Source organism: Haemaphysalis longicornis, unplaced genomic scaffold (assembly GCF_048455015.1).
Source record: "Haemaphysalis longicornis isolate Haplotype H1 unplaced genomic scaffold, Haemaphysalis longicornis Haplotype H1 scaffold_1, whole genome shotgun sequence".
NCBI lineage: Eukaryota > Metazoa > Arthropoda > Arachnida > Ixodida > Ixodidae > Haemaphysalis > Haemaphysalis longicornis.
In genome coordinates, this window is record NW_027526203.1 from 189,641,360 (window position 1) to 189,654,648 (window position 13,289).

The window sequence follows — 13,289 nt, forward strand, 5'->3', positions numbered from 1 at the left end:
CGACAGGCTAGTCAACTTGCCCCGTGCTTGCCCCGGCGCAGGGGGGCAACCGAAGACCGGCTTTCGATACATGGGGCCTATGGGGAGTTTCGCAACTGTCTATATCCAGTAACTCTGGGTCTGGGCCTGGGAGCATTGACTCCGAAAATAAAAGTTGATTTGTACAATGTACGCACACAGTCTTACGTCTTTCTTAATGATGTAATTGCCGAACTTTCACGGGAGAGTTACGGTTACCGATGATCTCCCCCTCTCGAGCTTCGCCCCACTTATCATCATTCATTCCGTGGATATGGCGTGATTTTTTTTTATTGCGATAGTATGCCCGTTGGCATAAAATACTGCGTTCCTCACGTGCTTGATCGCGGCACACTCTGTTAGATGCGGAGCATCTTATAGCGGTGGCCTGTCCCGCGTCGGCGTCGTCGGCGACCGCACTCACACTGCGCATGCGCAACTCCTCCTTACACCCACAGCTGCACGATACTACACTATGAAAAAAAAGAAATGGTTAGCGGCGCCCGGTTTCGATCCCACGACTCTCCGGCCGTAACGGGAGGTACGCGGTGCTCTTCCCACTACGCTACAAATCCGGGCCAGGAGCAAGTGCTACGAACGCGCCTTATGTCATCGACTCATTCAAACTACGTCAAGAAGTTGATTGATTGATTGTAGGGTTTAACGCGCCAACGCTGCTCAGGCGATGAGGCGCGCCGTAGTGGAGGGCTCCGGATTAATTTTGACCACCTGGGGATCTTTAACGTGCGCCGAAATCTCGTACACACGGGCGTTTTCGCTTTTCGCTTCCATCGGAAAAGCGGCCGCCGCGGCCGGGAACCGAATACGTCAAGAAGTTACTGATACAACGAAGGCACGTGAAGCTGAACGTCAACGGAAACGATGAACTGAAAACTTTAGAGGAGGATGTTGAATTTCCCGTGGGAAAGCTGTGGCGGGAAGCGCCACGCGCCTTGCAGCTAAACCAGCCCCGTCCGCAGCGCCTCTGATGCTGATTGTGGCAGGATGCCCTTAGGGATTGACCAACCAAAGAATCCATCACGAGATAGGTTCGCGTTCAACCACCGTCGTCATCTTCCCGTAGGGGAACCGCCGAAGAAGAAGAAGGAGAAGACAAAGCTGCGAAGAGGAGGGCATGTACACAATCTGAATTGGCGCCCACACATTGATTATATTTCTACCAAAGGAGCATGGTCTGTCTCTGTTTTGAGAAGATTAAGTAATAAGAGATTTGGTATGCGCCGTGACACTTTATTAATGATCTACCGAATTTACTTCCGGCCAATCCTAGAATTTGGATGTGTGCTTTTTTCAGGAAGCCCTCAGTACAAACTTCGGCCGCTAGTAATGCTGGAACGTCAAGCCCTAAGACTATGCCTGGGTCTTCCCCGATATGTACCGATCAACGTTTTGTATATGGAAGCCAGAATTTCCCCATTACTTTTCCGCATGCATGCCCTCACTGTTGACGCATTCATAAGAGTAATGGCGTCTCCCATATCCAGACCGCAAACTGCCTTCGTAACATGGCATTCGCTGTTTTTCAGCAGTCCATGGCCCCGATTCAAACGCCCGCATGTTATAGTTGTACAGTCCTTACTAGACCCCTTACATGTGGCCCTTTTGTCTGTCCCTGTTCCTAATCATTCAGTATCATCTTTAGAGGTAGCCTTCGATGAAATTTTTCCCACGAATGCTAAATTACTCCCATTGAGTCTTTTATCGGGCCTTTTGCAAGATCACCTTACCGGTTTCCCCTCCCATGTAATCATTGCAACCGACACCTCTGTGCGGAATGAGAAGGCAGGAGTGGGCATTTTTTCTCCCTGTTTGGATTGGGCCTTTTCCCTCCGATTGCCTGACTTCACTACATCTTTTCATGCTGAATATCTAGCGATTGTTCTGGCCCTTAGAAAGCTACATTCGGATACACAACACGCAATTGTGCTTACAGATTCTCTTTCTGTTTGCACTGCCCTATCGTGCTCAAAGTCCTCTCCCCTACGTCGGGCCCTTGGGTATTTACTGCAACCGTCTTTACAAAAACTTCGTTTGGTGTGGGTGCCTGGACACGCAGGCATCTGGCTCAACGAAGAGGCCGGCACTCTGGCGGGCATTGCATTGGATGGCCCAGTGATGGAGGTTCTACCACCCATAAATTTTGTCATCTCGGCACGCTTTCGAAGATTAGGCCTGCTACAGACCATGGCGGAATCTGCGTACGCAAGTTCTGACCTCGAGCACCTTCGGCACTCATGGAAGTGCCGGATTAGTCTGTCACGAGCTTGTGAAGTTACCCTCACCAGCTTTCGGTGTGGCGTCCCAAACTTAAATTATTACTTGTATCGCTGCAATCTGGCCCCTTCACCACTCTGTGCATTTTGTAACGAATTAGAAACAGCTGAACATTTTTTCCTCTCCTCCATATGAAAAAGATACTTAGAAAACAGCTTTAACAAATTGGCCTTCCCATTGTCTGTTCCTCTGATCTTATCGTTCGGGGCGAAGGCACTGGGTTTTAGCCGCGCAGATTTTTGCTCCGCCGTGCACTTGTTCATTTCGGAATCTGGCCGTCTCCCGTGCTAGCCCCAGGCCATGCCGGGCTTCCCTCAAAAAGATCCCTGCGTGTATGATCGCTGCTATCAGTGCCTTCCCGCCCACTGCCTCTCCTTCGCCAGCTTCCCTTCTTGTTTTATTTCTCTACATACTTTTCATGTTTTCTTTCCTTTTGTTTTTTATTTTATTTTATGTTGGTTTCAACACTTCCTGATGCTACGTCTCATGTTTCAGCAGTTTTTTTTCTGTATATATTTCCCTAATGTTTTATTTAATTCCTTAAATGTGTTTCTTTAATTACTTTGTAATTTCTTTCTGTGAGCGCCCCTTTCCTGGCCAATCGCCCTGAGTGGGTATGAGCCATCTCTTTTGGCACCACCACCACCACCATGTATACATTGCTCTCAGCCGGTGCACCAATGTCAACAACCTTTACCTCACCAACGCTGACGGAGACTACCGATTCTACCACACAGACAACATCGACAAGAACATGATGGACGAGTTTCGGCGCCTCGAGAACCACCGCCTACTCACCGTAACACACCAGTACTTGCGTGCCTTTGCCCCCGGTGTGAACCCGGACGCGGAATTCCCTCTGGCGCTAGTAAAAACCAGATCACTCAACATAACGGCGACACAATGGAACCACACGGAACCACCACGATTGGCTCGATCCTTGCCTCTTCGTGTCCAATTTGGTCATCACGCCACTTGCCTCATGCGCGGCGTTCTCTGATTGGCTGGCCAGTGAGCTACCATATTTGACCATGATGCCTCGGTGTTTAGGCGCGGCGTTCGTTGATTTGTGCGTTCCTGGCGCGCAATTCAAATTTCCGTTTCTTTGTTCCTTTTTTTTTCTCGGGGTTTTTTTATGCATCCCCTCTCCGGGAGTGCCCTTGACACATGACACAGCGATGCGAGGCACATACTTCAATTTGATCTAATTTTATCACGCCGACGGAACAGCACGCGTAGCGAAACGGACATCGGTGTGACATCACTCCGTGGTAGGGAAAAGAAGTGGCGTAGCTGTGTGCCTCCAACATTCGTCAGAAACTCGTGACGTCACTTCCCACGCGCGGCCCGGCCCGGCGACCGTCATCTAGGAGCTGATGCGTTCACGTACTGTTGCACGTAGCCAGAGCTACATGCATAAACCGCTGCCCAGAAGGGTACTCTTGCAAAAACTAAAGTTCCACGCGCGGGAAAGAATCGCATTAGAAGTCACCATGAGGACTTTTATTGAAAGCGGTCATCAAATTTCCGCCGCAATGGTAGACCTAAACGCCTTCTGGCAGTTCAGCCGCTCAGCTCCGGCGGCGGGGCGGTCGAAACAATGCCTCCACCGGTTTCCGTAGTGTTTTGGCACCCGCATAAAACGGTGAGGTCATACCATACGCCACCACTGGGCTGGAAGCGCAGGAAACCGAAACTGAAAATTTTTAGGTCGTTCAATGTAAACAATTTAGAGTACTGTTTCTGGTTAGCCAGGCCGCTAACCATCGATAAAAGAAGCAAAAAAAGGAACATAAAATTTTATCAGTGCCCTTCTAAAGAAAGAATGACAACCGCAGGAAACGAGCCATTGCTGAAACTTTTCGCTTTTATGCAAAAAAAGTTCTCCACATACACATGCCGATACACACGATGTCACAACAGCGCTTCAGGTGAGCCGCTCCCACATTCCAGCCTCGTAACAAGCAGCATGTCCATAGGCAACAAAAAGGGCCACGAGCGGCGGCGGGGGAGAACCGCGTGAACTCGGGTTCATGCTCTCCGGAGGTGGCTGGCCGTAGTTTAACGGTGCGAACAGTTTCTGGCCTGCTGACGCGCACGGGAGTCCACACCCCTCACACCCATTTTCCGGCGCTACACACCACACACGCGCGCACAGAAAACCCGTTCCGCGTCATATGGCTGCACGGATTACCCCGCGGCCTCTCCCCTGAAGCGCTCGTGCGGATTCAGATCCGACGCCGCTTTCCAAAGCACCAGCTCCATGCAGGCCCTGGCGTCTTCCGAGCAGTCATGTCCCCGGGGTCCAGCCTGCACATCACGGCGTAGGTAGCTGTTGACCAGCGAGCGCAGTGACCGCCGGTAAGGCAGGCCCTGGCGGTGGGGGAACAGCATTGCCGTGTCTACCACCGTGTCGTGGATCAGCTTCAGAACGCGCAGGTCATTTTCGAGCCCATGGCCGACCAGCACCGTCGAAGCGGTGAAGAGGCGGAGAAGCACCTTCTGCACGTCCTTAAGCGTGGTCTGCACGTTGCTGAGGTGCTCAGCCGTCACGCCACTAAAGGACGTGTTGTAGTCCAGCACGGGGCTAGTGGGCCTCACGTACGTCTCGAACACGGTGGCGCCGTCCCAGCTCACCACGCACACCTTCGCAACTTCCAGACCGCGGATCGTAAAGCACATCTCGCAATCTACGGCGAACACGCCGCCAACGATGCCAGGCCGCAAGCGTGTGCGCACGAAGCCACGCGGCAGCGTGTTCCTTTTCCGTGGTAACCCTTCTGCGCATACATGGTAGTCCGAGGATTCGCAGCCGGGATGTTCAAGTGTAGCCTGGCAGCAGCTGAACACGCCTCTCCAGCGTCGCCCCGGGTGAAAGTGGCAGCCGTTTTGGGCGTAGTACTCACCACCTGGCGTTATGAAGAAAATGGCGCCGCAGCGGCAGCAAGTCTTGCGGCTGGAGTAGGCCTCGCCACCGTCATTCTTCCACCATACTGCGCGGCCGGGCTTGTCGGGGACGGGGCGTGGATAGCCGCAACGGTACATTTCGCTGGGGGTAAGTCTGTAGTTGAGAATCTGCTGGTACAGCTCGTCGGCGCAGGGCGAAGGGTGGCAGGCACCGTTCAGCGGTATCGGGCGCCGTAGCGTAGCCGAGGCCATGATGGGCGCCAAGGCCTTCTCCCGGTCTCCTTCGGAGGCAGCGGTAGCATGCTGCGGAGAGGGACCATCAGGCGAAGTCGTGAGGCCTTGTGCGTTGCCTTCGAGCTCCAAGTCCAGGGGGGTGCCGCTGTGTTCCTTTGAGGATCTCATCGGGTATTGGGACTCTTCTTCCTCTACCATTTCCATGTCCTTGGTTGCTTCCAAGGGGTCCTGTTCTACATCGCTTTTCTTTCTGTCAGTCATAAAGATGACTAAGCAAATTAAAACGCTGACGACAGCAGAAAGCACCAGGAACACGATTTCATCAGCCATTGTGCTGCTGTTGCTGCTGCTGATGACAGTGTGAGGATGCTGATGATGATATATGCATTGTGAATGGCGCGCGATCTATACTATAAGTTTAATTGCACATATTCCATTGAGGGGATCGGCCAATCAGTAGACTAATAAAAATCCTCAGCTGGCACCAGGGGCGACGTTTGAATAAAATAATCCACAACAGCCGGCACCTTCTGTTTGGCTGATGATGATGATGATGATGATATGATGATGACATCTGAACACACTTAGCGCTATCTACTGGAGAAGGGCGCGTCTGGCTCGGCCCGGCTGCTAGTCGGTTAATTAGTCGTGTCGTGTGTAAAGTCGTGCACTGCTCCGAGCGCGGATACGAATACCATCATGGGGGCGCCTCAAGAGAGCAGCCAACGTTGGAGAGCAGCATTGAAACGGCGACAGCACGATTGGTGCGCCTAGAGCTCGAATTCATCGCGTGAAGGATCGAGTCAGCCGCAGAGGACGAAGAACACCGCACCAACGTCTGCCTTGTCTGTCTCGTAGTAATGTGAACAAAGACTGCGTGCAGTCGGGCGTCAAGGGCGTCAAACTAGACGCACCACGTTTGGCGTGAGAACAGAACTCACGGTGCCGCGTTCACCATGTCTTCAGGCATTTTCATTCTCCTAGCTTATAGCAATACCGCGGTGCCAGCGCCCATGACGCCGGCGCTCTCGGCAACTCCAGTACGACTGGGCGCCACAAGAAACTCACAACCAGGCTAAATAAAAACTACTGGCACCGCCACGGATCGAACCTAGGCCCGAAGAGAAGCGTAGCAAGAGCGCGTCGTCTTAGCAGCTACGCCCGCACGTGGAGAAGGGGGAGACAGGCGCTTGTTTTGATTCAGCGGTTGGGGAGGGGGAGAGCGATTTTTGGAGGCAACACATGAAGCAAAAAGGGCCCATCTCCCCGCGAGGGGGACTCGAGTAAATGCGTCGCATAGGGGGTGGGTGTATTGCGTTAATTAGTGTTTGGGGAGTTGGTGGTAGTGAATGCGTTGTATCAGCAGCTTCTTGACGTAGTTTGAATGAGTCAAGGATATAAGGCGCGTTCGTAGCCTTTCATTCTGTGTCGGTTTTGTGGCGCAGTGGGAAGAGCACCATGTACCTCGCGTTCCGCCCACAGGTAGTGAATGCGTTGTATCAGCAGCTTCTTGACGTAGTTTGAATGAGTCAAGGATATAAGGCGCGTTCGTAGCCTTCCATTCTGTGTCGGCTTTGTGGCGCAGTGGGTAGAGCACCATGTACCTTGCGTTCCACCCGCAGGGTCGTGGGATCGAAACCAGGCGCCGGTAAGTATTTTTTTTATATAGTGTAGGTGGAGGGGTGCGGACCTGTTGTTGAGAGCGAGGAGGGTAGCGTGATGCGGGAGAGGAGGAGTGGGGGAGAGGGCGCACCTGGAACGGCTGTTGCGGACGCCGAGGCACGCCAACGCCGGGTGACATCGTGAGTTAAAGAAATGCTCTGTATTTAAAAGTGACGGGAAGGCAGTGAGAGATATGACGCAGTAGCCGCGAATGCCGCCCTCTTCCACACCTAAGCGGTATTCACACGACGGAGCGTTTCAGCGGAGAAATCCGAGATAGGTCGTGACGTCACCGCAGGCGGACTTCCGCTCGGCCAGCTCCTTCCGCTCCTTCGCTCGAGGTTGCGTCTGTCGGGCATGTAGTGTATCACTCCGCCAAAGCGCCGGACCCGTCACGTCAGTGCGCGCGCGTTTTGAAAGGGGTTTGCTATGAATGCGTGATACCGTCTGCCTTGTCTCACGCAGTTTGTTTGTCGTCACTGGAGTCGTTTAAAGCATATTAAGTAAAAAAAAATTGCCTCCATCTCCCCGCGAGGGAACTCTGGTGTGATGCGGCGCATCTGGGGGTTCAATTGGCGTTTCCATTGGGTTGATTCTCTACATCGCGTGAAACGTATTGTGAACGCGTAGGATGCCTTCCAAGTTCCAACACATACGGATGTTCTCATACACGGGACGATGGAGGCAATTTTACATTTTCATGCACATGCATACGCGAAATGAGAGAGTACACGTGTTTTAGCGGCGACCACCCATCGCGATACCCGCTTTATATTCACAGCGCTTGAAGGAGAGGAGACCACGGATGAGAGTCGCGCATGTGCGCACATGCGCACCGGAGCAGCTGTTAACTGTTAACGCAGCGTTAACGCAGCGAAGCGCGCGCCAACTAAGCGCGCCAGCTGTCGTTATGCTAATGCGCCGGAGTGAGAGTGTTGCGCACAGCTGTGGGAGAGACGAACGGAGGAGAGTCGCGCATGCGCAGGTGGCGTGCGGACGGACGCCGACGACGCAGGAGGGACATGCATCAGAGCAAGAGATGCGCCGCATCTAAAAATCACGGGAAAGGCTCACGCCATGCACAAAATATTCCCAGTAACACGTACCCTACTTGCGCCGCGCGGAGAAACATCCGGCTACGGTGATAAGGCACAGCGGCAACTTCCGGTGCCGTTCATAAGTTCTGCGACGGCGGCAACGGCGGCAATTTGTGCTGAAGCCCCTACGTACAGGGGCGGTATTCTCGAGTTTTGTCCCTTTTGCGTCCCTTTCAAAAGTGTCCCTTTTGGCGAGCCCTGATTGGCTAAAAGCAAACGGCCAGAAGTGACGTAACGCAAGCGAAACAAACCTACTGCCAACGTTTTTAGATTAGGTAAATCTAAAAACGTTGCCTACTGCTAACGCTTATTGCTTAACCGGAAGTACGTTACGTTGAAAGGGACGCGAAAGGGACGTTTTCGAAAGGGACAGTTATGAGAATACCGCCCCTGATCCTGTCAGCCGCCCAAAAATTGGCAGTGGACGCGATGCAAGGGCTGCCCGGGCTGCCCCGGGTAGAGAACGGCGCCAGGCCTCTCAAGCTTGGACGTTCCCTGTCTTCCCTATAGGCGGCGTAAAAATCGACGCCCCACGTGACCAACCTAAAGCGCTGTTTTCGACCATCAAGCCCACCAGACGGCGCAGGCAAAATGTTACTTTTGGTATAGAATACAAAACATTCATTCCGTGACTCAAAGAGCCCACACAGTTCGCTTACAATGTGTTATTTAAAAATACTATTAACAAGTTCCGCATCAAACATCCGTTGAGCAGAAATGTACGCAACTTTTTACGAACAGCCGACTGGTGCACCACCTCGTTTCTGAATTCGCAACCACAAAGCCGCCAATTCAAATTGAAACCGCTGCAACGGCCGACCGTTTCAATGTGCGCGGAGCACCGGTTTCGTGACTGTTATTGCTGTTATGTGCTTTTGCGTCCATCAGTTGTTGAGAGGACTGGCAAAACACGGGAATTGAGTGCTTGTGGAATGACAAATGTGGGAAATTCCGCATCGGAAGGCAGCTGTTGAGGCCAGAATATTCGATTCTTCCAACAGAAGGTGAGTGTTATGCACTCCGCTAGAAAGACGGTGCAAAGGAAACCGTTGTCGCCGTCAATACTTCATTTGTGCCCTTCGTTCGAAATCTTAGCGCAAGTGAACGAGTTGTTATGGCAAAAAAAAAAATGTTGTCACGAAAGCGACGTACAATTGCAGCGATCGAAATGGAATGATGTCCTGGCCTCTGTAAACTTGCGGATGTCAATAAACGATTTGTTCTCACTTGCTGCTCACTGTGGTCTGTGCCAGTCGAGGCCATCTGGTCACCTGGCGTAACATCACTTCACTAGCGCGGCGCAAGTAAACACGCGACCAGCGTTACAGCCAGGAGCCAGCAGGAGCAGCCACGGCCGGACTCGACGCCCCTTTCGCGCGCGGGAGGAGGAGAGTCGAGTCCGGCCGTGGAGCAGCGAGCCGGCGGCCGCCGTGCGAGGGCAGCCATGTTATTAAGGAGCTCAAGCGGCCTGTGCAAAAAGCATCCGCCATGTTTACAAAGCCGTGTTTACAGCGCCATCAAGCGGGCGTACTGGGTAGTTCACGACGCCGCCACTACGCTTTTTCTGGCACTACAGGCAAAGCTAGACCTTTGCTTCTCTAAAATCCTCCCTGTTCTGTGACGGCGCGCGACGCGCGAGGCGGTGGTTGGGGATACGCGCGCTGGGAGCAGCCGGCCGGTACGCCTACGGCGCCTACGGGCCCGCATACAGATGTTCAGGCGTTCACTGCGGCGAATATATTCGACTGCCGCTCTTGCAAGCGGCGCAGATGGCGATTTTTAATGCAACTTTCGATCACACCATTTCCCCCTTTCTCGTATGTGCAGCTCTGTTTGCGCCTTGGGGAACGATAACAAGCTATCGCTCGAGCTACCTGCGCCGGCCTGCGCCACTTCGCGTCCGCGGCCGCCGCTCGCCTAGCGACCGTGTTGGCTCGCTCAGTGCGCCTGTCGTGTGCGCGGCGCATTTTCGCGTCCATTGTAATAAGCAATAAAAATAGAGTGCCTGCAACCGCTCTAGAACTTGTGTCCTTGTGTCGCGGCCAGCTGCCCTACGAGCAGACGAAATCCCGCCGCCTCCGCCGCCAAGCATCGGATCGTTTGTAGCGTTTGTAGCTCGCGAGCAGAAGCTCCGACGGCTCCGACCTCCGATGGGAGCGGTGCGCCGGAGAGAAACCGTGACGTAGGGGTCACGTGATGCGCACTCCTAGGAGCTAAACGGCGGATTTCTCCGTCGTGTGAATACCCCATAAAGGCGCTCCGCCCTGTTTTCTTTATACCGACGGCAGGGGTAGGAAGGCGCTGCATCCGCCGCTCTAGACTGGCCGTGGCCGACGCTGCTGTGTTCGGGACGCCACCCCCGTGAATCCCAGGTAACAGCTGGCAGAATCGCTGGTTTCACTCTTTGTAGAGCCACATGTGAATTCAAGTGACATTGCGTGGGCAATTGTTGCGGGTGTTGTTTACAGCTTTGCTTTTAAACAACCACATCCAATCCACAGCATGGATTGGAGCCAATTTTTTTTTCAGTGGCGATCTGCACATGCGGGGGCTGCCAGTCCGGCATTCTTGGCAGGCACCTCCGACAAAATAAACAAAAGGCGAGTGCACGTGGCTATGCTGTCTAGGGCTGCCCGTTCGTATTTTTTCTCTTTCAACACCTCGTGGTGGTTTTGTATGTGCACAAGAAAATGGCTCTCTAAGAAAAGGGGCAAAGACGTTCGAGGCTGACCATGCTGTGATCACATGGCTGCCAGTGACGGAGTGACGAAAATGAAAAAAGTGAAGAAAAAGGGGCGCTTTGACCATTGCAGATTAGTCACAGGAACGTGCGCCTGCTACCGTGACATTCATGTCAAAGGTATGGGGAAGGGGTGGGTGTTGGAGGGACTGCAGGACCAGGATATTTCGTGCCCGAGCTCTCCGAAAGCCAGACTTTATGGGGTGCCTGTCTTACTGGCATTTTTAGTTCGTCATGACGGCCGCTAGGAGGACTGGTACTGGTAAAAGGTCCATTACACACATTTATTGAGCAAAAATCGACATGGCTTCGGGCTATCAACAGACAAGCCATGTGCACCATCAGTACATTGTCCTGTCCTGATCTCCTTGGTGCAGAAACACATCCAGGTCAGTAACATCACTGAACTTGTAAATCAGAGCAAAACAGCAAGGCGCCTCCACTTCCCAGTGGTTGTGGTGCTCCATTCTCATTTCTATGGTGGGTTGCCGCACTTTTGTACCTCAGGGCCACTCTGCGTTGTACAAAGCAGCAGCTGTTCAACTGACCCATCCAGATGTTGAGTCACCTGTAGCAATGTGATCAGCACTACCATTGCCTTTTGGGACGATTAACAGCCCCGATAACCCCACACCAAACTCCCTGATCAATAACACTCTCCACCCAGCCACAGCAGAGGCGGTGGCCTTGTGCTAGCACTCTCACAGAGTCTAACTCGTTCAATCATAATCTCCGAATCTAAAACGGCCACTCGATATTGCTGATGACCTAATCTTGATTAAGACCTTCCAAGTTGTGCAACCACATCCATGCAAATGCCCAGCAGAACTTGTCTGGACTCTGGCAGACTCTGCATAGTCTCATGGGAAATGAGGTTTCCCACAACATGGCTTCAGGGATTACAATTTAAGCCAGGGCCAGTCATGTTCCCTACCACGGGGCCAGATCTTCCATGGACAGACTAGTCACGTACAATCGAATTGCTTTCCATTGCTGTCTTGCCAACCGTAGATACCTTCCTGCGCACACTTTAAGGGACCATGAAGACATACACAACTTTGCTTTATTTGAAAGAACTAGCTTTTGGTAACTCACTCAACTCCATTTCAGGCACAATAGACCCCTCCGCCAAACGAAGACGATGGTTGAACGTGAAGCTTTCTCATGACGAATTCTTTGGTTGTCGTTCCAAGTTTTCCAAACTGCCTCGATCACGTCAAAATGGAGCAATAGAATAGACGTCGGCTTCATAACGCGAGGGAATCAGGTTCGATTCCAGCCACGCGAAGCATATTTTTCTTTCACTTCGCCGTTTTTGTGTTACAGATGCCATGAGTAAGAACACTGAAGCTTCGCTTTAATATTGAATAACTTTCAAATTTCGTGCTACTGAGTGACGCACCATGGGAAGAAGTGACGTAATATGGGTAGGCACTAAAAACAGTTATCAGTGTGTTAACTGCACATTAGCATTCAAGTACGTGATATATGATCAAATGGAACCAGATGCCCTATTACAACCTCAGAGCCATGTTTCTTGGCTGTGGCGAACGCCGGCAGCCACTTATCCAACAAACAAGTTTCATATGTTTTCATATTTCATGTTTTGAAGTTTCATATGGTTCATATGTTTTCCTTAATATCTCCATTATTTGTCTAAAATTTGCGGGAAGATTGGTATTGTTGTCATTGGGACAAAGAGTTTAATGAGCCAAACTTGTATTTTGTCTTGATGGCCCCTTTAACTCACCCAGTCCTGAGAACACAAATGGTGTCTTCTCTTGACAAACACCTCTCTCAATCTCGCAAAACTTAACCTTATCCACCCCTAATAACACCCCTTCCAGAATGCCCTGCATGTGGTATCCTCACCACCCTTCATTATAACCTTCAAGGATGCCCTGAAGACCCGTTTCTTTGAATTCCCTGTGAAGAGCAGGGGGAGGAGGTGCTGGAGAGCTCAGACCTATAGAGGTGCAAACTGCCCTGGGGCGGTATTCTCGAGTTTTGACCCTTTTGCGTCCCTTTCAAAAGTGTCCCTTTTGGCAAGCCCTGATTGGCTAAAAGCAAACAACCAGAAGTGACGCAACGCAAGCGCGGCAAACCTACTGCCAACGCTCACTGCTTAACCGGAAGTACGTCACGATGAAAGGGACGCAAAAGGGACGTTTTCAAAAGGGACAGTTACGAGAATACCACCCCTGGTCAGCAGAGCTACCGAAGTTGCCACCCAGCACAAGCTGGGGCCACTATAGCTCCTTAGACCACAGAATGCCCAATAAAGTGTTCCTATCTGTCTCCCTCTATGTCAAAAGCCATACATGGTGGTGTTAAAA

At 52.0% G+C, this 13,289-nt stretch overlaps 1 protein-coding gene across 1 annotated transcript; it reads right to left on the minus strand.

The window, feature by feature from the left end:
- Positions 1-4,503: 4,503 nt before the first annotated feature.
- LOC144156072 (putative exonuclease GOR) lies at positions 4,504-5,652 on the minus strand. The gene has a single exon (XM_077687862.1). It carries the CDS (start codon positions 5,650-5,652, stop codon positions 4,504-4,506), a length of 1,149 nt encoding a protein of 382 aa, XP_077543988.1.
- Between the last annotated feature and the right edge of the window lie 7,637 nt (positions 5,653-13,289).

Excerpts from the sequence above, each read along its gene's own strand:
- LOC144156072 (XM_077687862.1), bottom strand. The coding sequence starts at position 5,652 with ATGGTAGAGGAAGAAGAGTCCCAATACCCGATGAGATCCTCAAAGGAA.